The sequence below is a fragment of the Gorilla gorilla genome, chromosome 6 (assembly GCF_029281585.2).
Source record: "Gorilla gorilla gorilla isolate KB3781 chromosome 6, NHGRI_mGorGor1-v2.1_pri, whole genome shotgun sequence".
NCBI classification, from domain to species: domain Eukaryota; kingdom Metazoa; phylum Chordata; class Mammalia; order Primates; family Hominidae; genus Gorilla; species Gorilla gorilla.
The window spans coordinates 45,722,692-45,747,923 of record NC_073230.2 but is presented as its reverse complement, the minus strand read 5'-3'; the positions used below and the strand labels follow the sequence as shown (position 1 = coordinate 45,747,923).

Sequence of the window (25,232 nt, the reverse complement as noted above, 5' to 3'; positions counted from 1 at the left end):
CTGGCTTCAGCGTCTGTCCTCGTAACCACGCTGTGTCCTGACTCTGAGAGAGGAGGTAAAAATAGCATCTAATATGTGGTCTCTACAGCTAGAAAGAAAACTGATAGGAAATTAAACTAGACATTTTAGTGAAATTATAAAGGCTGAATGCAGACTAGTGGGAGAGTGTGAGCCTCTGGGGGCCAAAAATTTAGGGAATTTCCCACCATCTTTTAGACTTTTTCTCCAGGAACCCTATGCAGGCTCTTTCAGGGAAGAGCATGGAGAATCCAGAGAAAGCTCCCCTTTTTGGTACTGGCTGTAGGAGGGGAACAGTAGCCACTGTCTAAATTCACCCAGACCTACCCCACCTCCTCTCCACTGTAGAAGAAGGACTTAATCTGCAAGAGAAGGTTTCCATGGAATTTCGTTTTAGTTGAGGGAGGGAAAAGGAGGCCACCATCAACTCTGCCCAATACTTTATCCCTGTCTCCACAGAGTAATGAGTTTTAATGTGCGGAAGGGTGGGTGTCAAAATCATAGCCCAAGGACACTGGTGGGTGCCTCCTATGACTGGAAATGTGCCACCTCTGGAATAAGAGCAGCAACAGTTGTGAAGTTACATTCTCAAGTCCCGGTTTGACCCTGCCTGTTTAAGACAGAAGCTGAATGAAAATAGCAGAGAATGTCTCCCTTCCTCACCTCACCACCATACTACCTTGAGCAAAAGCAACAGTAGAATGCAGTGAAGAGAGCTTCAAAAGACAGACTGTCTCTGGGGAGCAGAACAAAGGGATGGCTCAAAGCCAAAAACAAGGGATGATTAGAGAAATCTGAAGTCTCTGATGTCCTATGAAGAACAAACTCCAATCCAGACAACTTAGTAGCAACAACAAACTTCTAACCCAGTCTAACTCCTAACTAGATTAACACAAACTCCCACACTAAAGGTCTGGCAGAAAGAAAGATGTAGGCATTTTTTTTTTCTTTTTTCTTTTTTTTTTTTTGAGGCGGAGTCTTGCTCTGTCACCCAGGCTAGAGTGCGGTGGCTGATCTCAGCTCACTGCAGCCTCTGCCTCCCGGGTTCGAGTGATTTTCTTGCCTCAGCCTCCCGAGTAGCTGGGACTATAGGCATGCGTCACCATGCCTGGCTAATCTTTGTATTTTTAGTAGAGACGGGATTTTCACCATATTGGCCAGGATGGTCTCAATCTCTTGACCTCGTGATCTGTCCACCTTGGCTTCCCAAAGTGCTGGGATTACAGGCATGAACCAGCGTGCCTGGCCAATGTAGGCATTTTTAAGCATCAAATATAGTTATCTCAGTATCTACTGTGTTATACAACATCGTCCCCTTTCAACAAAAAAATCTAAGTACCTTACCCCAAAACAAGAAGGAACACAGTCTTGAAGCCACAAAGCAATCATACGCATCAGACTCTGATATGACTCAGATGTTTGAGCTGTCAGGCAGGGAGTTTAAAATAACTGATGAGTATGTTAAAGGCTCTAATGGAAAAGGTAGACAACATGCAAGGTCAGACAGAGAATTTCAGCAAAGAGACAGCAATTACATAAAAAAATTCAAATGAAAATGCAAGACATAAAAAAAAAACACAGTAACAGAAATCAAGAATGCCTTTGAAGGGCTCACCAGTAGACCCTATGGAGATAAGGAAAGATTTGGTTAACATAAAGATAGGCCACTAGATATGACCCAAACTGCAATGCAAGGAGATGAGAAGGAAAGAACAGGAGAGAAAGCATATCTTCATGGAAGAACAGAACTGTGGACAATATCATATTTTCAAACATATTTGTAACTAGAATCCCTGAAACAAAAGAGACAAAGAGCAGAACAAATATTTGAAAAAAAATGGCTGAGAGTATTCCAAATGTAGTGATAGATACCAAACCACAGAACAAAAAAGCTAAGAAAACACCAACCAGGATAAATATTAAAAACAGAGCAAAATACCTAGACATATTAGATTTAAACTGTTGAAAACCAAAAATAAAGAGAAACTCTTGAAGGTAGCTACAGGGAAAAAAGCAGATTTTCCATCTGAAACCATGCAAGCAAGAGGACATTGGAGTGAAATCTACAAAGTGTTAAATGAAAAAACTGTCACTTGGCATAAAGACAGCTTCAGACAAAATAAAAACTGAGAGAATTCATTGCCAGCAGATGCACTTCACAAGAAATGCTAGAAGTTATTCAGGCAAAAGAAAAAAATGATATGGGTCAAAAACTTGAATTCACACAAGGAAATGTTAAGAACTGGAAATAAAATAAATGAAGGTAAAACATAGTCCTTTAAACCTTAATTGCTCTAAAACAGGAGTTGGCAAACTATTTTTGCAAAGGACCCAATAGTAAATATATTCTATGTTGGTGGACAACATAGTCTCTGTTGTAACTACACAAATGGGCTATTGCAACACAAAAGTCCTTGCTACTCTTAAGTCTGGAGGGACATGGAACTGTTATAACAACCGGGAGGGTATCTGTATTGAAAGGGACACAGTCAACCGGTCTTAGTTTGAGTTCCCCCAGGAAGTGAGTCTCAGGCTTTGAGGACAGCTAGTTTGTTTGGGAGACACAGGAAGACTAGTAGGAGAGTGAGGAAGTGATATTAAGAAAAGGAAGGCAGATAATTAAGTTACTTTCACTAACTAGATACTAAATGAGCAACAGGAACCTCATAGAAGTTCAAAACCTAAGAGATCAATTAAATAATAATTTCTTGTTTTTCTGTTCCTGTCATTCATGGGACTGGCCATGTAAAATAAATAAAATCTGCAGACCCCTATGTGATCTGATGGTTAGTGTGGTAGTGAACCAGGGAATCTTGCTAAGTGTCAGAACGTGATAAGAAAGTAACCACAGAGCAGAAAAATATTCCTGGTGTTACCTTAAGGTATAAAGACAGAGCTTAAAATCGAGCACACATCTTATATCTATGTGAAGCAAATGAAAAAGATGAGCAGATATTAGCCTGTAAGGGAATACACCAAACTGTTAATAGTAGTTGTCTCTGGTTGGTGGGGACAAAAAGTGACTGTTTTCTCTGCATTTCTTTCTGACTCTTACTGAATCTACACTTGTCTTATTATAGGAAATAACAATGGCCCTTGTTTTCAAAATGTATTAAAAATGTTTTGTTTTAAAAGTATACTTCAAGGACACAGCCTCTGTAAGGTTCCCATTTAATGGTAACATTCAAAAGTAAGAGAATCTGAAATTAGTTTGCTGTGGCTGGGCTGTCTACAGGATAAAGCCGGGTCATACGTAAGTTAGCTCTTCCCTTAGCCTGGATCCACAGCTAAGTGGATCTAGGTGATGATGTGCAGTGAGGAGCAACCGTGTTAGAACACTGGTCCCTGAGGCACCTCAAAGGCAGACTTTAGGGTTTCTCTCTCTCTCCCTCTCTGTTTTAGACCAATAAAGAATGTTTATCTTTTAGCAAGAAAATGGTTCTTTACACAAACATCTTCAGATAGTAAAAATCACACAGCAATGAGAAATCCGTTGCTACACTGAGTTAGAAAACCAGTTTCACAGGATGTTTGAGTAAAGTAGCATGGGTCCCTTCCCCTGCAGTCTGTGCGTCTTAGCTGTGTGTGCAGAGCGCACTTCCTCTTGCCACCTCAGACCTCAGATTTTCTCTGTGATTAGAATACCCTGTATTCAGCCGCCTCTCTGGACAAGAACTTGCAGAATGCTCCTTCTGCTGCGGGGCATCCTGGTGGCCTCTCTGTGGACGTGTGAGTTGCTTTACCCAAGGGACATCTCGCTCATTGGAAGGGAGGCACAGAAAATGTGGACATTTATTTATTTTTAATTTTTACTTTTATTTTAAGTTCAGGGGTACATGTGCAGGTTTGTTATATAGGTAAACTTGTGTCATGGGGTTTGTTGTACAGATTATTTCGTTACCCAGGTACTAAACCTGGTACCCATCCATTATTTTTCCTGATCCTCTCCCCCCTCCCACCGTCCACCCTCTGATAGGCCCCAGTATGTGTTGTTCCCCTGTATGTGTCCATGTGCTCTCATCATTCAGCTCCCATTTATAAGTGAGAACATGTGATATTTGGTTTCCTGCTCCTGTGTTAGTTTGCTAAGGATAATGGCCTCCACTTCCAACCATGTCCCTGTAAAGGACATGATTTTGTTCTTTTTATGGCTGCATAGTATTGCATGGTATCCCCATCAATCCCATTACTGGGTATATACCCAAGAGAATATAAATCATTCTGTTACAAAGACACATGCATGTGTATGTTCATTGCAGTGCTATTCACAATAGCAGATATGAATCAACCTAAGCGTGGACATTTAAATCACACTATTTTCAGGTGGAACAAAGCCACATGGTCATTCAGGCTAAGCTGACAAATTCCACCATTACCTTGAGCTCTTCAGGAAGAAAATGTAAACTTCACACCCAAGCTTTCCCTTAATAGAGAACAAACATACTATCTTAATCAACATCAACATTTCATATTGAAAAATTTCAAAATTTTTGGTTTTTCTTTCAGATACAAGCGGAGAAAATCTCATAACACAACTTGTAACATCTGTCACGAAGAAAAAAGGAAATACAGCATTTTTTGAATGCCAGATAAAATCCAGTACCTTTAAGAAGAATGTATGTATACACTGGTACCACCAGAAGCCAGACCGGTCCCTAAAGCGAATTCTGTATATCTCCTCAAATGAAAATGTTGTCCATGAACAAGGTGTTAGTGAGGAAAGATATGAAGCAAGGAAATGGCAAAGTGACTTGTCCTCCAGCCTGAGAATACACCGAGTTGCTGAGGAGGATGCAGGGATATATTACTGTGCCTGCTGGGACACACTGTATCAAAATGCTCCACTGTAACTGAACACAAACACCTCCCACGTCTGCTGCACCTGTGCAAACACACACCTCTCCTTTTCTACCTCCTAGAGGCACCTGGCTGCTGGCCACAGAGCGCTGTTCTCTGGTGCATGTGTCCTGAGCAAAGTCTGAGCAGGAGCCCAAGGGCCCAACCTCTGATGCTTCTTTCAATGAGAAACTTTATCATCCAGCCTCACCCCTCTGGAGCCTGGGCTGGCTTTTGGGCTGGTTTATTGACTTTGAATGAATGAAAGAGTGCTGGAAAATACAAGGCCTTTTGAGTGACATAGACCTGAGTTTCAAATTCCTGCTGGGCCACTTACTGACAATGTGATCTAGGAAAGTTCTTAATGCCTTTTCATTCTGTTTATCCAGCTTCAGGTGGGGCTAACATTAGTCACCTCATAGAGTTGCTGACGTCTAAATGAGCCTCCATATATGAAAGCTTCTGACATAGTGCTCAACAAATCACTTCCTTTGTGTCCTTTCCCTTATGACTAAATTGCTGAGCTATCTCAGCTAAAATAGCGATGCTTAGAAACGTAAAAACAGGCCAGGCGCGGTGGCTCACACCTGTAATCCCAGGTGTGAGGATTGGAGGCGAGGGTGGAAGGATCGCTTGAGGCCGGGAGTTTGAGACCAGTTCAGGCAACATAGTGAGACCCTGTCTCTAAAATCACACAAAAATTAGCTGAATGTGGAAGTAGTCACTTGTAGCCCTAGCTGTTTGGAAGGCTAATGTGGGAGGATCACTTGAGGCCAGGAATTCGAGGCTGCAGTGAGCTACGATGATGCCACTGCATTCCAGCCTGGGTGACAGAGCTAGACCCTGTCTCTAAATAAGTAAATAAATAAAAATAACATCTAATATTGTCCTCCAAACAACAGTAAATTATAACTTTAATTCTGAAAAACTAAAAATTATGCATGGGAAAAGAGTGGAGGATAATAAACCAAAAAGATTTTTTTCCTCCAAAATTTTGCTTCAGTCACAATAGAGTATAACGTCACAGTGTCTAAAGCAATAACTACATGAAATTTTAATATTTATCACACTGTGAAGTTTGGGGACACTTCTAATCTATAAAATGTACATAGTACTGCAAGAGGTTGTGAAATTATAATATCATTTGTTACTGTACACAGTGATTATACTTTTCCTCCAATACTCATGATAATGCATAGCTACCCACGACTCTGACAAAATATGGCCAAAACGGGAGTGGAGAAAGTAACACTTAAAAAAAAAATAGGAGGGAATTACTCCAAAACAATAGGAGGGAATTACTCCAAAGGGGATGTTAACATTGACTTATTATAACATAAATGTTTTCATGAGATCTTCTTGGATTTGATAGTTTCTTTACACCAGAACATGACAAATACCACTGCAACAGATCTCCCTGTGAAGGACTTTCATTGGTTCTAAAACAAACCTTTCCCTCCCTATCACAGAGCAACAGCTGCCACTACATCTTCAGTATATTAATCTGTGCTCCCTTGTAGCATCTACTCTGACTAGCCACTGGCAATGTCAACCTCATGGGTTTTTCTTGTCTTTGGCTTGGGTTTGTAGTTTGACTTCAGTCCTTTCTTGTCCTTTGTGTCCACAGTTGACTGTTTTCAGTGCCTCTCATTTCTCTCCTTGCTTTTCAGATGGAGACACCAAAATGAGGGTATCTCAGGATCAACTCTCCTCCACACGCAGACAAGACAGAACAGTGCACAAAAGGTGCAAGCTGTCTGGGGTTCCCCTCGAGAACACCGTTGTGCACTGGTATCAACAACAAGAAGGGGAGCCCCTGAGACGAATCCTTTATGGCTCAGCCAAAAATTACAAGCAAGACAGGCCCAATCCCCGCTTGGAGGCAGATGATAAACATGATGGTATCTTTTACCTGATCATTAACAATGTTGCCAAGTCGGATGAAGCCACTTACTACTGTGCCTGCTGGGATCTCATAATGTCACAGAGTCAGAAGGGACCTGTAAGAAAATCTTCCTATGACCACCCCCTGACTGCTTTCATACTCCTGCAACCACAACAGACTCCTTAATGCTCTTGTTCATTGGTTCATAGGCTGTTTGAACAGGGAGGGCCCTTGGAACGTATTTAGCCCAATGTCCCCACTTCAAATGAGGAAGCTGGGGACACAGAGACAGCAAGTGACTTGTCTCAAGCTAATTTAACCACCGAGGTAGGGCCACATTCTTGCATTTCAGATTCTCAGTCCAGTGCCTCTTCCTGCCTCTCTCGTGGTCTGTGTTGAACTTCTTTCAGCAAAATCACATTTCTTTCAAAAGGGAACTGTGACAACTATGCGTCGTCTTCCTCAGTGGTACCCCTCGGCCCTAGTCAAGTCTGATATAGGCCAAACATGTGACTACCACACTGCTCAGAAGGGGACAAATGTCAGCAGGGATGGACTTCACACTCCATCTACCCATGTTGTCTTCCCATAGCTATTTACTGCCCTTTGTTTCTACAGCTTCCTAACTGTTCTGAAATCCCTTACTAATCAGAGCAGTTTCCCTGGGATGCCCATCACACATATGGGCATGTGGGACATAGAGGTTAGCTTTTTTTCTGATTAGATTAGTAAATTCTTATAATAGAAGGACCTGCTGAACCAAGGCTGGAATTTCCTACTCTTCACTCTGAAACCTGGAACCAATCCCAACTGGCTGGCCACACACTTGGTTCAAATTGGGTAGCCCTGGCCTGCTTTCTGCCTTCTTAGAGTGACCTAGGACTTGTTCATGTCCAAGGCCTTACCAGCCACACCTAGAAAATAGCAAGAACAATAGTAGCAACCATATCTATACCATTACATTTAGCTCAGTACCTCTCTTTTTGGATGTCTGACAAGTACAAAAAAAATTATTGATTCCAATTCCACTCCCTTCCCCCAATCTCCAAGCATGTATTATTTTCCTCCCCAGACTTTCCTATTGCAGTAAACGGCAACAGTATATTGTATCATCTGACGGAATGGCAAGGGTGTTTTCTCAAGCAGATAGTGTTTTGTTGACTTCTGTGTTTTTTGTTTCTCCTAGTAATGAGAGAAGAGTGCAGAGACCCAACTATTATTGAGTTTCCTGTGATATGAGATCTGAAGGGAGGTTACAGGAGCTCTTGAAGCTATGGTTTCACCTGCCAGAAAGACACCCACAAACTAGGCCCAACCCTGTGTGGTCAAATCTGAGACTGGAGTAGGCTGTCTCAACAGAGTCCCCGACCGAAACACTACAGACCCAATGCAGGGAACACCCAGTCTTCTCTCTAACTTACTGCAGGTTTAGAAACTCTTTGTGTTCCCCCTGACATGTGCAGGGCAATAGGCCAGCCATGACGGCAATGATTGTCATTCTGAAGTGCATGGCCCAAATGGCCCCATGGATGCTATAATCTCCTGGTGTCACTGAAAGACAAATAAAAAGAAAGTAAATTGTGAGATATAATTTGATATTCAGATTCAACTAGCCCCGCTCCTTACAGATTATTTTGCTAGGTGTTGGCACTGACTACTCAATGCTTTTTAGAATATGCAAATCAACCATTTCGTCTGCTTTTTATTTCGTTTAATATGTTCTGTGATTCCTAGAAAGCAATACCCAGCATCCTCTATACGGCCATTTGAGATACAGATTCTCTATATTATACAGACCTAGACTATACCTGGGAACTGCGTTCCTTCCACACATATCTCTTCAAGTGTGAAGTAATTGATGAACAGGGTTTGGGATCTGGAAAACTTGAACTGAAATCCTGGCTCAGTTTGAACTTCCTAATTCTGTTTCCTCACATGACTTTTAATGGTAATAACCATTTATAGGGTAAAGCAGAAAGAGATAAATGCATAGTTAGTGCCTGACTCATGGTAGACACTGTATTTATGAGTTTTCTTCTCTTTCACTATCAGAAAGCACAGGCCCATGGATTGTCATCCTAGAGCAGGGGGAAGGTAAGTGAAAAGGAGATTTGGGGCTTAGAGTAGAATATTAATTTCTCAAGACATTCTTCCAGACACGAGTCTTTTATGCAAACATTTCTTGTTTGCCAAAAAGAAACAAGTGTTTCACCAGGCATGTTTGCCTGTGGGAGCAGTATCAGTTGAAAAGTATCTATAAATCTACAATATGCATAGTGGCATGTTAAGTACCCCAAGTGCAAAAGAAACCCTAAAAGACTAAATCTTCAGGTTAAGAATGAAGACAGGTGGCACAATTGCTAAAAGGGAGAATCTGATTGAAAGTTCAGTGACCGGGCCTCTCCCAAACACTGCCCTGGTGTTTTTAGAAACAAGTGAAGATCCATTGGACTATATTGTAACATATCTGATATTATCTAAGTGATGACATACGTGAAATCAAATCATGCTAATTTATGAAAGTTAGTGGTCCACAGATTGTCAGTATGTGATTTTTTAATCTCTTGTACATGTCAGATAATGTGTTTATTTTGCTTCAGAGGGTGGCCTTTCTCAGAAGTGTCTTAACTTACTGCTGTACCCGATTTAATTAAGATCCATTACAATTTCTGAAAGATAAACCAATGTGAAAAAAATGTGCAAATTATTATTTTGGTTCATGTTGGCAACCAAACCCTGAAATGAAATGTGAGATATATTTTCGTATCTTTTGATGGTCTAACAAATTTGGTTGAAGCTGTTCTCTATGAAAATTATTATCATCAGACTTGAAAAAGTAATGCAAAACTTCAAGCAATGCAGTATCAACTTGTGCTTTACCTCACTTGACTTACTTGTTATTTATATATTTGTTCATTCATAGCCCATCTTCTTGGAAGCAGGATTTAAGTTGCCTCAGTTTGTTAACTCAAGACATGACAAATGTGGCGGGGAGGATGTGTGTGTTCCAAAACATAGGGTTAGAGGCAAAACTGCTTATCTTTATACACATTCATTTGGGTTTCGTTTTACGCCTTTAGTACAACTGAACATCATGGTCTTCACATAGTTCTTTTTTTTTTGTAAGCTTAATAAAATATGTTATAATTCATTACTTTTTACATTGTATTACTTAAATCTTTCATGGCTGTTGAAATGTAGACAGTTTCTAAGACTTCTGATACTTCCCCACATGGTCCTGGAATAAGGAAAAGCAGAGGACAAAGAGGGATTGAATGGGCATCATCCCATCTATGACAGGTGCAAAGGGTAATTGACAGTACGAAGTAACAGTAACTTATTATTTTCAGATAAAAAGACACAGAAATAAGGTCTTTCCATTCTACCTTATGAAGTGAAGTCTCTCTGTCTGAATTATTACATAAATGATAAGAAAAAATTAATCAGTTTTTAGCCCCTACTGTGTCCCATGCTCGATTATAAATATCGTACAAAAGTCCTGGGAAATAGGTCTAATTCTCTCCATTTAAAAGATGAGGAAACCCAGGCTCTGAGAAGTGTGTGTGCCCAAGGGCACATCGCCAGGAGTGGAAGAACTGGAATCTGAACCTGGGTTTTCCAATTTTAAAGTGTCTTTTTCTTCATTCCCAACTTCCTGAGATAATAAATTATTTCACAAGAATCTTTTAAAAGCTCGAGTAAACTTGTTAATGTTTATTGTGCCAGCCACTCTGTCCATCTCCACCATCACTGCAACAATTCAGGTCCTGGTTGCCTCTTATTGGCTTATGGCGACCACCTATAAAACCATATGCTTCACCCAAATTGCTGTCCTGGGGAGCACCCCTTCCTTTCTGCTTGCACATTTATCTTTCTCAAGTGCAAATGTGATCATGTCACTTTCCTCTCTAAATTTTTTAGCAAGTCCTCATTGTCTATTCTTTCAAAAACATTTATTTGAAAATACTATAAAAATAGAAAATTTTCCACATGCTTACTTCTTAAAAATTAATGTGTTAAGTTTCTCCTACCCCATTTCCATCCCATGCCCCTTTACTCAATGGATACAATAAATCTCCAATATGTTCCTTCTGGCCACGTGTTGCTTTGTAATTTTAATTTTAATCTATTTGGACCCTGTGTTATCTGGGATGAGGTAGAGTGGTATTTTTATTTTCTAAGGTAATTATTTTCCTAATGCCTGTTTCCAAACAATCCATCATTTCCTTTCAATTTAAAAATGCTGCAGCATGTTTTAAATATGCACACATATTTGACACATTTTCTGAAGAATTTCTGTTTTATTTGTCTGTTTCATTATTCTTACATGATTATCATATTATCTCAGTAGCTTTGTGATAAAAATTAAGATCTACTATGCCAAATGTCTATTCACTGTACCATTTTTCAGAAAATCTTTTTCAATCATCTCATATTTATTCATCCCTATAGAATTTAAAATCAACTTATCTAGCCTAACATTAAACCTCACACCCTAGAACAACAACAACATGTCGTAGTAATTCTGACTGGAATTGCTGGAAATTTATAGATGAATTTAGGATGTATTGGCCTCTTTATGATAGAAGCTTTTTATTCATCAATGTATGTTTCTCCATTTATTTAGGTTTTATTTTATGCCCTTAGGAAAACTAAATACTGTGTTCTTCATATCATTCTTGTATTTTTTTTGGTAAATTTAATAAAAGATTTTATAATTCATTACTTTTCCACATTTTATTCGTTAAATCCTTCATGGCTCTTGAAATATTGACGGCTGCTAAGACTTCTGATGCTTCCCCTCATGGTCCTGAAATAAGGAAGGCCAGAGGACAAGAAGAGATTGAGTGGGCGTCATTCCATCTATCACAGGTGTAAAGGGTCATTGACAGCGCCACATAATAATTTTGAATTTTCTATTAAGAAGAAACCCTTTCCAAACATAATTTTCACCCAGCCCCATTGTCCTCTCCATTGAATTGGGGGCTGTGAGCTGCTGTGTATGGACAGGTGCCCTCTGTGACCTCATTCATATCTTCCTGAATGAGGACTCAGGGGACTTAGGCTGGAGCAGGGTGGATCTGGAGTGGACATGGAGGTTATCAAGGCTTGTCCTCCTCAGCCCTTGAAAGTGAACACCTCATCTGTACTCAGGAGATCACACAGCTGACCCCAGCTTAAGATGGCAGATTTTTCAACATATTAGATAACTGGATTTGTTTTTTTTGGTCATGCCTCAGTATAATTAAAGAATGTATTATTTCATGGGAGATAGAATTCTACAAATTTCTTCTATTATTCCAGGAGAAATAATAAGTCATTGCAGAACACATTTTTTCATTTGGCATTGCCTTGGTAAAACATCGTGTTGCCAAATGATAAAAGTGGCTTTTTGAAAGTGGAGACCTTTGTTCAAATTTCTCAAGTATATCTGCATTGACACATTTGCATTTTCAGTTACTAAAGAGCTTCCTCCTTTCAGAAGTATCTTCCCAAATTGCTAGCAGAGAGGCCCTGGTGTTTGTGGGAACAGAAGGGCTTTTCCTTTGATGTAATCTCAAAGCAGTTTCAACACAATTTAACCCCTGGAAAAAAAAAAAAAAGACAATTCTCTGAATACTTTTCCTGGTAATTTAGAAAAGCAGTGGGTTGACCCATTAAACCTGCTGTTTTCTCTTCCTGCTTTTTTTTTTTTCCATTTCCCTTTTCTGCTGGTGCTTTTCAAGAATTACTGCCTTAGAAGAAAACAGGCAATTTATGAGGAAAAATTACAAACTATCACATGTCACAAAACCTATATTCAAGGACTTCCAAAAAAGCCAGAAGATGAAATTGCTAGTTCAATGTTGTTGGATTGCTAGTTGTGTCCCGAGGATCAGAAGGCTGAGATTTTTGTAGAAGCTTAGACCAGTGTGATACCACTGGTTGGTTCAAGATATTTGCTGAAGGGACTAAGCTCATAGTAACTTCACCTGGTAAGTAACTTTTCTTTCTGGTTTTATTCCAGTAATGAAAAACTGATAGATGATTTTTAGAAAAAAATCATCAACCTTATCTGAATATGTCACATTCCTGGCCTCAGTATACGAACAGCAATTTTGCAGGTTAGCTGAATATGGAAACAAAACGATTTTGTACATGATATCTTCCCTTCCCTGTCTGTAAGCGGATTAAAATTCTACTTTAAGAATACACACACACACACACACACACACACACACAAAAGATAGACTCTGGCAAGAAATTAAAATGTTTTGAGGCCCATGTCTATACACCATTAGTGTAAGTCCTTGCTCCAGGTTACTTTTTTGTTGGTCTTTTAAGTGAGAGACATAAAAATGGAGTTTTATTAATTACTTCTTCTCTGTATTTTGAGATATAACATAGTGCTCCCTTCTTCTGCTGGCCTGCCAAACCCATGTTATTGATTTTGATCTCATCCTGAGAAATAGTATAGAAAAAAATTACTTCTTATAGTAAATTACTATAGAAGGTCAATACATCCCACTTATTAGTGTTCTAGTTTCTTTGAAGGAGGCTGAAGTCAGTCAAAATTTATGCAATTGGGACTCTTGTTATATCACCTGGAAATGGCCCGGTTTAATAGAATTTGTAAGTTCAACCAGCCATGTCAGCTCCAAGGTCAATGAAAAGAGTCTTCATCATTTTACATATTCATTTGTTCATTCATCCTCTCAGCAAATATTTATCAAAACAGTTTTTGTTCTGGATGCTAGAGATAAAAGGGCAAAGAAGACACAGTCTTAACGCTCAAAAGCTGCCAGTCTGGCAGATAAGTATTCTAGATTCTGGCTTGATTGGGCCCTGTCCACGTTCTTTGGCCTGTGGCTGCCGGAGAAGCAGAAGGTCTTGGGTTCATGAGCTCATTTTCTTTCTTAATTTGTGTAGCAGTTATTGCTTATAAGATCTATGTATTGCGTTTGGTGGGAGGATTTGATAAAATGACCCAATATTGTCCTTTTAAGGAGAAAATTAATATTAGTAAAGTTTATTGAGAGCCAGACACCATGCTAAATAGTTTCAATGCTTTATCTCCTTGCTCATCAGACCTATGCAGGAGATCCTCTTAGTCCCATTTCACAGATGAGGAAACTGAGGCCTACAGAAGATCAGTTACTTTCTTAAAGTCACATGACTAGTCACTGTGGAAAAGTCTGGGATCTATCTAAGCTTGTCTACTCCAAAGTGCCTGGTCTGGACCCTTATGTGATATTTAGAAATATTAAGTCATATTTTTAAACTTTGAATATTTCCTCTTCTGTAGCTTGACCCTATGAATGGACTCTTTAGTTGACTATTTTTCTAGTAACAACTCCTAATTTGTATTACTATTTGTGTATTAATACAATTCTTCTACTTCTAATTATGGCACTGAAATGACCTCTCTCCTCCAAAAAGTCATATGGGATATACATTTATTAAATACTCAAAATATAATTTTTAGGGTATTTCTGTAGAATGAGTCATTTTGACGTCATTCCACTCAGCTGTCTTTCTGTATTGGCATCAAATTTGCTAGATATGTTGAAACTGATGTAGGAGCTATCGCAGCTATGCTATATTGCAGTGCTAAGTCGCATAACTCAGAGCTGCCTCAGATTCTCTGTTGAGTAGCACACGATTTAATTTGATGAAACTGTGTAGATATTTTCAAGTCAAAAGTAGCAGTCTTTCAGCAATGAATCATCATTAAGAATTCATATTTTCTAACAACTCATCAGACAACTCATCAGTATTCTATCAGTGAGAACTGGATTCTAAAAAGAACTTACTTTCTTTATTTTTATTTTTTATTTTTTGAGATGGAGTCTCACTCTGTCGCCCAGCTGGAATGCAGTAGCATCATCTCTGCTCACTGCAACCTCCGCTTCCCAGTTTCAAGAGATTCTTCTGCTTTGGCCTCCTGAGTAGCTAGGATTACAGGCTCCCGCCACTATGCCCAACTAATGTTTTAGGTTTTTTTTGTATTTTTAGTAGAGATGGGGTTTCACCATGTTGACCAGGCTGGTTTTCAACTCCTGAGCTCAAGTGATCCGCTTGCCTCAGCCTCCCAAAGTGCTAGGATTGCAGGGATGAGCCACTGTGCCTGGCCAAAAAGAAGTTATTTTAGAATCAATCTAGATACCCATCCCTCCATACATATGAATCCCAAAATACCTATAAATCATATTGAATATCTATTTATTAAATGTCAAACATAAGAATCCTATTATTGTCTCTCTTTGAAAATTAAGGAAATATTAACTTTAAATTACACTTAAGACAAAGTGTATACAAGAAAACTTTTTAGGGAAGATTTAGAAGATTCAGGCAAAATCATGAGAAAAGGTAAAATCAGACTCTCTAATGTATGGGATACAAGGAGAGAATGTACATAACCCAAAGTGCCCAGGGCAGGGTGAGGTCAGTTCTTAAATTCCTGATTACATTCAGATCCAGTGTGATTTTGTTTGACCTTTGTCTTGACTTAATGTCAGCTGGGCCAATTTTTATGTATTTATGTAAATATTGAAAAAAATGTTGGCACAATTTTAAGACAGACACAAAGGGAGATTCTTATAAAGGCTTCTCAGGTGGTGGGCAAGAGTTGGGCAAAAAAATCAAGGTATTTGGTCCCGGAACAAAGCTTATCATTACAGGTAAGTTTTCTTTAAATTTTGCAATGTAAAGAAGGGATGGGAGGCTGGCAGGCAGGAGCTGGCTCAGAATTCTAGGATTCCCTCCTGGTTTGGTCACTAATCATGGTGAAATCTCCAGAGAGGTCAGGTGACTTGGTTCATGCCTTAGGAGTCAGAACTTTTCCTGCCCTAGCATGGGAGACATTACTAAGGAGCTTAGACCAACTGCAAATCTCTGAAGGATGGAGGAGGCCTTATGTTCCATTGGTATCTCTCTGTTGAAAGTTTTGTGAACAAGTTTAGTTTTGAGATTTTATTTCTTCAGTTCTAAAAATAACCAATGGAAAAAAGTAAAAAAAAAAAAAAAAGTAAAATCAGCTACCCTCCTTATTTGGTCACCAAAAGATGAAATATTTGATAATTTGACGAAAGAATGATTAATATCAAATGTTAAAATATTTCTCGGTGTGACCATATTTAGAAGTAACATAAGCTGCATTTATTGTTATTTAAATTGGTCCAATGAGTTTGTTTATTATTTGTTAGCTTAAGTTTAAAGATGTAATTTTGCCTGGATAAGAGAAAACATCTCATAAAGATACTCTTAGTCTGTTAGATCCACTGAAATGAAAGTTTTCAGAGAATTTTCACAAAGTTGATAAAGCATCGGAAAAAATGAAAGCAGTTTTACATTTTTAATTCCTTAGTGGTTGAGATCTTATGATAAAATGAACTTATAAGTTAAAAAGTGACCTTCCGATTCTCTTTTATCCAATTGACTTAATGAGAATTGTAGCAATCAAATTCATAATTTGTAATTTTCTGAGAAGTGATTTTTCAGGAAAGTGCGGTGCAAGAAAAGGTATGGACTTTGTTTCTCGACTCCTGGAGCTAGCACTTTCTATGTAACTTCGTTTTAGGAAGTGTATTTTGATTTACCAGTTGTTCAAATTATAAAAATGCTGGTTCATTATAGAAAAATTGGAAAACACAAAAATAAACAAAAAATTATAATTTGATATTGACCCTCATCACATTATCATTTTGTTATATTTTTATTTAAACATTTTTCTCTGCCTTTCTGTTTGTTTGTTTTACAAAGTTGGAATCATACTAGATACACAATAATAGATCTGGCTTTTTCACTTCACACTACTTCATAAACATTCTTTTCAAATGTCCTTAATATTTTTCAATACCAGAACAAAGTTGAAACTTCTGTTTTCACGTTGATCTGTACAATGAAGATAATGGAGATTACTTATCTAAAGTGGATGTTATAAAGATTAAATGAAATTAAATATGGAAATTACCTACCAGAATGCCTGGCACTTGGTAGGTGATAGAAATATTATTTCCTCTTCTAGAATTCAAGTTACTACCCATGAAAGGTCTTTATACACTCAGGAATACAGATAAATGTATCAACTCCCATCTATTCAGCAGCTCACTTCAGAACAAATATCACTATTTGTAAAATGCTTTCTCTGTCTAAAAGACTAATTGTACCTGCTTCTAAAAGTAATTAGAATGTTTTACGTATTATCTCAAATATGATCTACCTGAATACAAGGTGATTTTTCATTTTCAAGAGAAAATTTATATGTTTAAGAAAATATGTATTTTCCCCTCCGCCAACTTGAATATGTAAATTTATAGGGCTACAGGTAAAACAGTCAAATGTCTACCTATAACATATAATTTCTTACCTGGTTCATACTTTCAAAGTTAAAAATTATATCAATATCAACATCAGTTGAGAAATATTGCCTTTGTTGCCCTTATGTTTCATTAAAACTTTTGTTTTGATGCTTCACATGCATGTAAAGCATCTATCTCAGAGCAACTTTCTAAGGCATCTCAGGTCAAAGCATCCACTTTGGAATCCTCTTATGATGGTGTCTCTGAATATTTTATTCTAAGACACAATTATTCACTCACAAAATAAAAGGATATCTTTTTTTCCAATTTATTCTGTTATTCTACAGTTGTATGAAGTAAAAACTACAGAGACATTAGCCCCAAGTAATAATGACCAAATCCATGATAAATTTCTTTGCCTTTTTTTTTCCTTTAACCAGTGCTATTCCCCAAACTAGCATTCATTGAGTTCATTTCATGTTGGCATCTCGTCCAGTTAGTCCTTCTGGATCAAAGCAGAGTATTAGAAGAACATTTTTTAATATGAGAAGTTACACAAAGACTGTACCATACATAAGGCACCTCCTCATGTTGTGAGAGAAAATTTTGGGGAAAAAAAGCTTCATTTTAAGTTCTGGCACTTTCTATCTAAATTTAGTATGTAGGTGTCCCTATCACAGAGCTAGGATTTGCAAACATATTCTCCATTCCTTGTGTCTTATTTGAGCTTGACCTTGCAAAACCATCAACTCCTGGGGCAAAGGAGAAACATGCTAAATGCACAAACTCTGTTATTTATTTAAGTTATCTCTTTCCAAAATCTATTTGAGAAGACCTAAATTAAAATACACAAGCACAGTCAGACCATTAAATATACACAGATGATCTAAAGCCCTAAGGAAAGGAGAAGGAAAAAGGCCTGTGATTACCTAGCGAGGAGCATAGTTTAAAATTTTATGCTCAAAAGAAGGAGAAAAAGGTAGGGGAATACATACATCTTACTAATTGATAAAAAGAAGCACACCAAATTTTCAAATATCATATTTTTTCTATTACTAAATTGGAAAAAGACTTCAATGCATGAGTCCTTTAGAAGGAAATGGAAGAGTGGGCATTGCCTTCAACTTCCGTTTTGGAAAATGAAAGGAATGGTCATGAAAAACCCACTGCATATTACCACTGCATCAGTGCTATGGGCATCCTGACATTTAATGAAATGCACAGATGGTGATGCTCAGCAGACATGGTCAGGCAGATAACATGTAGTGATCTAAAGTGACAACAGAGAGATGGATTTGAGGACCAGGCCTCCTGCCTTTTCTCTACCCATTCTGCCTTGAAGGGTAAAGCCAGGTGTTTCAAGCTGGACTTTGGCATGAACTAGACAGAAGTCAGTTTGAGGCTGAAGTTTCTGGTGAAACTTGGAAGGCAAATAAGTTGTGCTGCTGATTAGAAAAAGGCTCACTTGTTTTGAAAAACACAAGTGAAGAATTTCCATACACTGACTGCATATATTAGACTTTAGCCAATGTTCCCTTTGATTTTCTTAACACGGCAGGTAAGGCAAAGGATAACCTATTAAAGATTGGGTGTGTGGAAGGTGTGTTTCTTGTGATGATGGGGACGATGGCTTTGAGAATCCCAGAGCAAAGTGGAATGCAAACAGAGGAACTGAGAAATTATTCTTCCTGCTTAATTGCTATGGATTTAACTGCCACTCCAAAATGCTGAATTTTTTTTTAGTAAGGGCAATGCTTGGTCCTATAGGGTTAAAATGTCATGTCAAGGCACACAATCATAGCAAACAGATTGCTAATCGTAACAATGACATCATCATCATCATAATCTCTTATATTTCCATAGCATTTATTTTTGAGGCAGGGTCTTCCCCTGTTGCCCAGGCAGGAGTGCAGTGGTGTGATCAAGGTTCACTGCAGCCTCAAACTCCTAGGCTCAAGTGACCCTCCTGCCTCAGCTTCTCGAGTACCTGGGCCTACAGTCGTGCACATCATGCTCAGCTAATGCTTTTTTTATTTTTAGTAAATATGGGGTCTCACTAGGTGCAGTGTTGCCTAGGCTGGCCTCAAAATTCTGAGTTCAAGCAATCCTCCCACCTCAGCCTCCCAAAGTGCTGGGATTATAGGCACGAGCCACTGCACTGGGACCTATAACATTTTAATCAAATTGCTTTTTTATATCTTGTTTCATTTTGGTCTCACTTCAGTGCTGGTAGCGATGTTGAACTGATTTTGAAACATCACTGTTTTTAGATAAATAAAACACCAAAAGCTTTAAGTTATTTGATTTGTGGAGCAACAGAACTTGTTATGAGCAAAATGAACCAGGACTGGAACCCTGGTCTTTTGAGAATCCCAGATCACCAGAATTTGAAGAACTCAGGGAAACTGAATTAGAGTTTTTGATATGGACTGAATCACTGTGGAATTATTATAAGAAACTCTTTGGCAGTGGAACAACACTTGTTGTCACAGGTAAGTATCGGAAGAATACAACATTTCCAAGGTAATAGAGGGAAGGCAGGAAATGATTAAACTGGAATAATGTAATAATGTTTAGAAAAAAGAGGAATTGGATGGGGATTTCATGTAGAAATCTTAGGAGAGACTTTAAAACAAATGCTCATACTAAAAGAGAACATAGATAACATGGCACAGATATCATAATAGGATTTGGCTTTGTGCATATAGGGACTTCCATAAAGGGCTCATATGTAATGTATGAAATGATCTCATTAAAATGTTTGGCCCTGAGACCAAATGTATTATGACAGGTAAGTTTGTGATAGACTCTATAGAGTGGACACATATTCATCTCTGATGGTCAAACACATGTTGCCTCTTGTTGTGAAAGAGCCCGGGTGTTGGAGTCAGGTCCACCTGGAACTCTGGCTCCACTGCTCACTGCTTAGTGAAATTGAGTGATTATTCTCTGGCCTCAGTTTTCTAATCCATAAAATGGGATAACAGTATGAATTCAGTAGGGTTGTATAAGAATTGCACAACATAGTGTGAATTAAGTACTTGGCACTTTGTCCAACCCAAAATAGGTGCCCAACAAATGTTTTCTTGATTCACATGTAAAGAGACAATGGGATCTACTATGGAGAGTTGCTCTCAGCCCATCAAATTTACAGAGCAGCAATTTTCCAGAGGATTCAGCTGTACTTCTAACTGCTCAAATGGAAGGTTATCTTAACATCAGCTCACACACAAAAATTGAGCTTATGGATTCGTTTCTTGTTAGCAGACTTTTTAATCATGTGGCAAAAACATTGTATTAAGATGTCTATTTTTTATTTTTGTTGTTCTATGTGCTTTACTTAATCCTTTATCTTAATTGATATAATTTCCAACACCAACATATTTGTCCTAAGATTTATAGCCAATTAGTTTAGGGTTCTGTTCATATGTCTCAGGAAAAAAAGGTTAAAATCTTACCAAAAATGGTCAAGATATCAAATCAATTAAATCCAGTTGGAAACATCATAAATCTGAAATACATATTTAAACATAAAATGGCTATAACAATTTAGCTAATGAAAAAATAAGAAATAGAGAACTCTTAAATAAATATCCATATGTAGATTTAATATATCATACCGTCTATAAAAACTATAGTTGATATTTGGTAAATTTACAACACTGCATTTTAATAAACTGCAAACAACTTAGGCAATTTAACTCAAATATACTATTTGATTATGCAAATAAATGTATATAAATGAATCCAACAATAAAATAAATTTTATTTATTATTTTAAATAAGTAAAATATGTAAATTCTATTTGTTATTGAAGTCAGTAAGAATGTACCATACTTGACCATAAAAAACACTCTTAATATGTACATTTTAAAAGCAGTATTTTAAAAATCATGTGAGAGGATGATCCAGAATATCGGCCCTTACCATGTATAATCGAGTACGCTATTTAGTGATTTGAGAAAGTTATGGAAGTTCCAGATTCATTTTGTCCTGAAAAGAATGAAACTTAAAGAATCTAGCTAAAGAAAGTGGACAAGAGGCAATGAATGCTGTGGTACCGTACAGAAAATGTCCAAGTTTATCATTTGATTTTTAATTTCTTTAGTACAATGAATTAGAAGTATTTCCATGAAGAGACACTAGTTCTTAGGATGAAAATTAGATTGGAAAATATATTGACTAGAGACTAAAATTATATAAATATAATGTGTAATTGAAAAATTAATCATATTTTATAACATGCTTTTAAAATTAGAAGAAAACTATATGGTGGAGAAATATACACGGTCTCACAAGTATAACCAGTAAAATACTATTTACACTAAAAACAAAGAGTATGAAATTAAGATGAGCACATTATGCCTAATTAAATTTATAGCATGCTCAAAAATTAATATTTCTGTATATGTTTACTAATTTTGTATGAAAATCAGAAGCTTTGCTACACAGACAGAAATGATCAAGATTGTTTTCTTTTCTTTTCAAATGAGAAATTTAATTCTTATTTTCTTAAGAAATTGTTCAATTATTAAACTCACTTCAAACCAGCCAAAGCATTGGAGTTTCAACTGGAAATCAAAATAGAAAGAATTGTAACATTTATAATTTCAGTTATTAGCTTAAAAATGAATGTATAACCCATTAACATTCCAGATTCAAGTGATATGCCTTTGTAAACATATGATGCTTTGTTATGTATCTTGACCCTATGCCTATGAAGCTCTGAAATCATGACTTTTAATAGAGCAATTACATACACATTTTATTCAGCAGGCTAAGACAAAGAGAATAATGGAGATTTAAAACAGTTAAATAGCATATTAGGACAGATACAAATTCTGGGAGAGACATAAAGAGTCAAAATATAGATACACTGATTTACATAGACCTTCTCATTAATGGGGTAAATTTATATAAAAACCAGTATAAAAAATACACCCCGGTGCATTCTTAGTCATTCTTAAACTTCAAATGAAATTCCAAAATAAAATGTGCTTTTGGTGAATATTTTCTAAAGCAAAACAAAATTTTTATAAGTGCATTACTGGAGAAGATTAACACAAGAGTATTTCTGAAAATAATCAAGAAAAAAATTTAAATAAGAATTTTGGAAATGTTGCCATTTTGTTTCTGAAGTCAAGAGATGGTGAATAATCTGGAGGTACAGCTGTAAATACTGCTGCATCCCAAAACTTGGAGGGTGCAGATGTGAAATTGAGATGTTATATAAAGTTAGATATTAACTAGGGGGACTGCTCCTGGTATACACATTGAAGCTACACGGTCAACTTGATAGACAGTATGTACATGCGGAAGTAGATTCTCTTTAAAACAAGCGACTATGTATGTTAAAAATAAAAGTGAACAAAATGGCTAGGCATGGTGGCTCACAGCTATAATCCCAGGATTTGGGAGGCTGAGGCAGGCAAATCACTTGAGCGCAGGAGTTTTAAACCAGCCTGGTCAATATGGTGAAATATGTCTCTAGAAAAAACAAATATTAGCCAGGCATGGTGATGCATACCTGTAGTCCCAGCTACTTGGGAGGCTGAGGTGGGAGGATCACTTGAGCCTGGAAGTCGAGACTGCAGTGAGCTATGATCTTGCCGCTGCATTCCAACCTGGACGACAGAGCAAGCTCCAGTCTCAACAACAACAACAAAAATTTTGACATTGATTCATATGGGAAATAAGATAAATAACAAGATAAATATGGTGCATCGCAGAATCAGTTAAATGAAGAGTGGGAGTACACGAAATTGCAGAACATGAGAATGTGTCATATTTGGCCAAAGAACATAAGTTACAAAGGATGGAAAAGGGAAGTGGGAAAAGGACCAAAGAGTCTCATCTGTAGAGAGATCATTGAAGTTTTCTGACCTTCCACTTCCCCTGCCATCCACCTTGAAAACCTGCTTCACTGTGATGAAACAAAAGAGATTTAAAAATAAAATAAATATGCTCATGAACGTTGGAAGCCCTGCTAGGAGGCAGTTAAAAATCACACTCATCACAGCACGTGCAGAATAAACAAAGGCCAGGTTTTCATCCAGCATCTGATACTTGAGAGCTGTGACTTTTAGCAAGTTATTTAATGTCTTGATCCTCTTTTCAACATCTGTAAAATAAGCACAATAATAAGTACTGTGCAGCCTATCCTGGATGAAAGGCCACGGTGGACACGAGCTCAATGGCATCTTCTCTTTTTATGGTTATGTACTAGGCCACTCCAAACCGTGCAATGTGTGTGTTTCTCTAATGATTCTTTTAAACTCATATTTCGTTTCTCCCCATAGATAAACACCTTGATGCAGATGTTTCCCCCAAGCCCACTATTTTTCTTCCTTCAATTGCTGAAACAAAGCTCCAGAAGGCTGGAACATACCTTTGTCTTCTTGAGAAATTTTTCCCGGATATTATTAAGATACATTGGCAAGAAGAGAAGAGCAACACGATTCTGCGATCCCAGGAGGGGAACACCATGAAGACTAACGACACATACATGAAATTTAGCTGGTTAACGGTGCCAGAAAAGTCACTGAAGAAAGAACACAGATGTATCGTCAGACATGAGAATAATAAAAACGGAGTTGATCAAGAAATTATCTTTCCTCCAATAAAGACAGGTATGTGTTTATACATATCATCTGTCAGAACACTTCTCTGAAAGTGAATGCTGCATTTTTTCCTTTCAGTATTAATGAAAAACAAACATAAATCTTTCTTAAAAATTGTTACATTTAATGGTAGCATAAATGCCCTGCTACTTTTCTATAGAATTAAAATGGTATAGGTTTTGGAGAAAACAAAATTGAAAAAGTTACTGAAGGTTTCTCAGCCTCAGCTCCATTATCCAAAATAAGAAAGTCACATGCTGGTTTTTAGGGTTGTTAGATGGATTAAAGAAACAACATACACAGAAGCATCTAGCAACGTGACACGTGGTAAACGCTCAAAAAGTGTTCTCCCTTCTTTTGATGACTTTACTTCATCAGGAAATAACGTATATATGTCTTTCAGGAATGTTCTGCCCAAGCAGGAGCGTCACTCACCTCAATCTTGCTACCCACAAACTTTAACCTAAAAATAATGGGTTCGTTGTTGACAAAATGATGTTTATCTGTTGTTGCCGGAATGATGTTTATCTAAAAACAGTTCCAATTTTCTATTTCCTTTGCTGAAACACAAAGGGGAGGCAAATGTGCAAAGCTTGAGGGTAGTCTATTACCACTGTGCTTAAGTGTTCTGATTTTTCTAGTGATCAGGGCAAAATAAAAAGTATAGTAAGTTCCAAGGCAGTGAATATTATACAGGAGAGAAGTTACAGTTTTATAATGTGTTTTCCTTTACACTAAATTCTAAAAGTAAAAAGTCCTTTTTTTTTTTTGACGGAGTTTCACTCTTGTTGCCCAAGCAGGAGTGCTGTGGTACGATCTCAGCTCACTGCAACCTCCACCTCCCGGGTTCAAGTGATCTCTTACTTCAGCCTCCCGACTGGCTGGGATTGCAGGCGCCTGCCACCACACCAGGCTAATTTTTGTGTTTTTAGTAGAGATGGGGTTTCACCATGTTGGCCAGGCTGGTCTCAAATTCCTGACCTTAAGTGATCCATCCACCTCGGCCTCCAAGTGCTGGGATTATAGGCGTCAGCCACCGTGCCTGCCCTAAAAGTAAAATGTCTTTCATGAGCTTCCCAAGACATTAAGGAGGACACTTCTCTTAATGTCATTCTATAGTAGATTTCTAATGCTCTTTCTTGGAAGTTTGTTTTTCTGAGAAAAGCTAAAAATATGACATGGAAGTGATCATATTATATAATCAATGAAGTGCTTTTCAAGGAGATAAAACTAATCTGGTACATATTTGCAACCAACCTTGATTGAAAGAGAGAGAACTCGGGATACACTTGGAGATTTTATTATGGGGAACAGTTACTTTATTCTTTTTTCCTCAATCAATGCATGGAAATAAGTGATAGTCATTTTCATTTATCTTTTAATAAATGAAGTCACCATGAGGAAAATAAAAAGACATTGAAAACCCATTAAAGTCAGCCCTTAAAGATATTTGGACATACAGACTTGATAACTAACGTTTGCATTCGTGAGACTTACCCAAAACCCATACCTCAAATCCAAGTTTTTAGAATTCATGAAATAAAGATCTCAGAGAGTGCATTAAATTGCACACCAGAATCACAACCGTGTAGA

The 25,232-nt window shown here is 37.6% G+C and overlaps 1 gene segment (V, D, J or C); it reads left to right on the top strand.

Annotated features, from left to right (window-relative positions):
- Positions 1 to 25,232, top strand: part of LOC101141518 (T cell receptor gamma constant 1-like) — a 58,861-nt gene that overhangs the window by 29,545 nt on the left and 4,084 nt on the right. The window contains 2 exon segments of the C gene segment in view: positions 15,348 to 15,399; positions 23,319 to 23,648. Coding sequence covers positions 15,348 to 15,399; positions 23,319 to 23,648 — 382 coding nt within the window.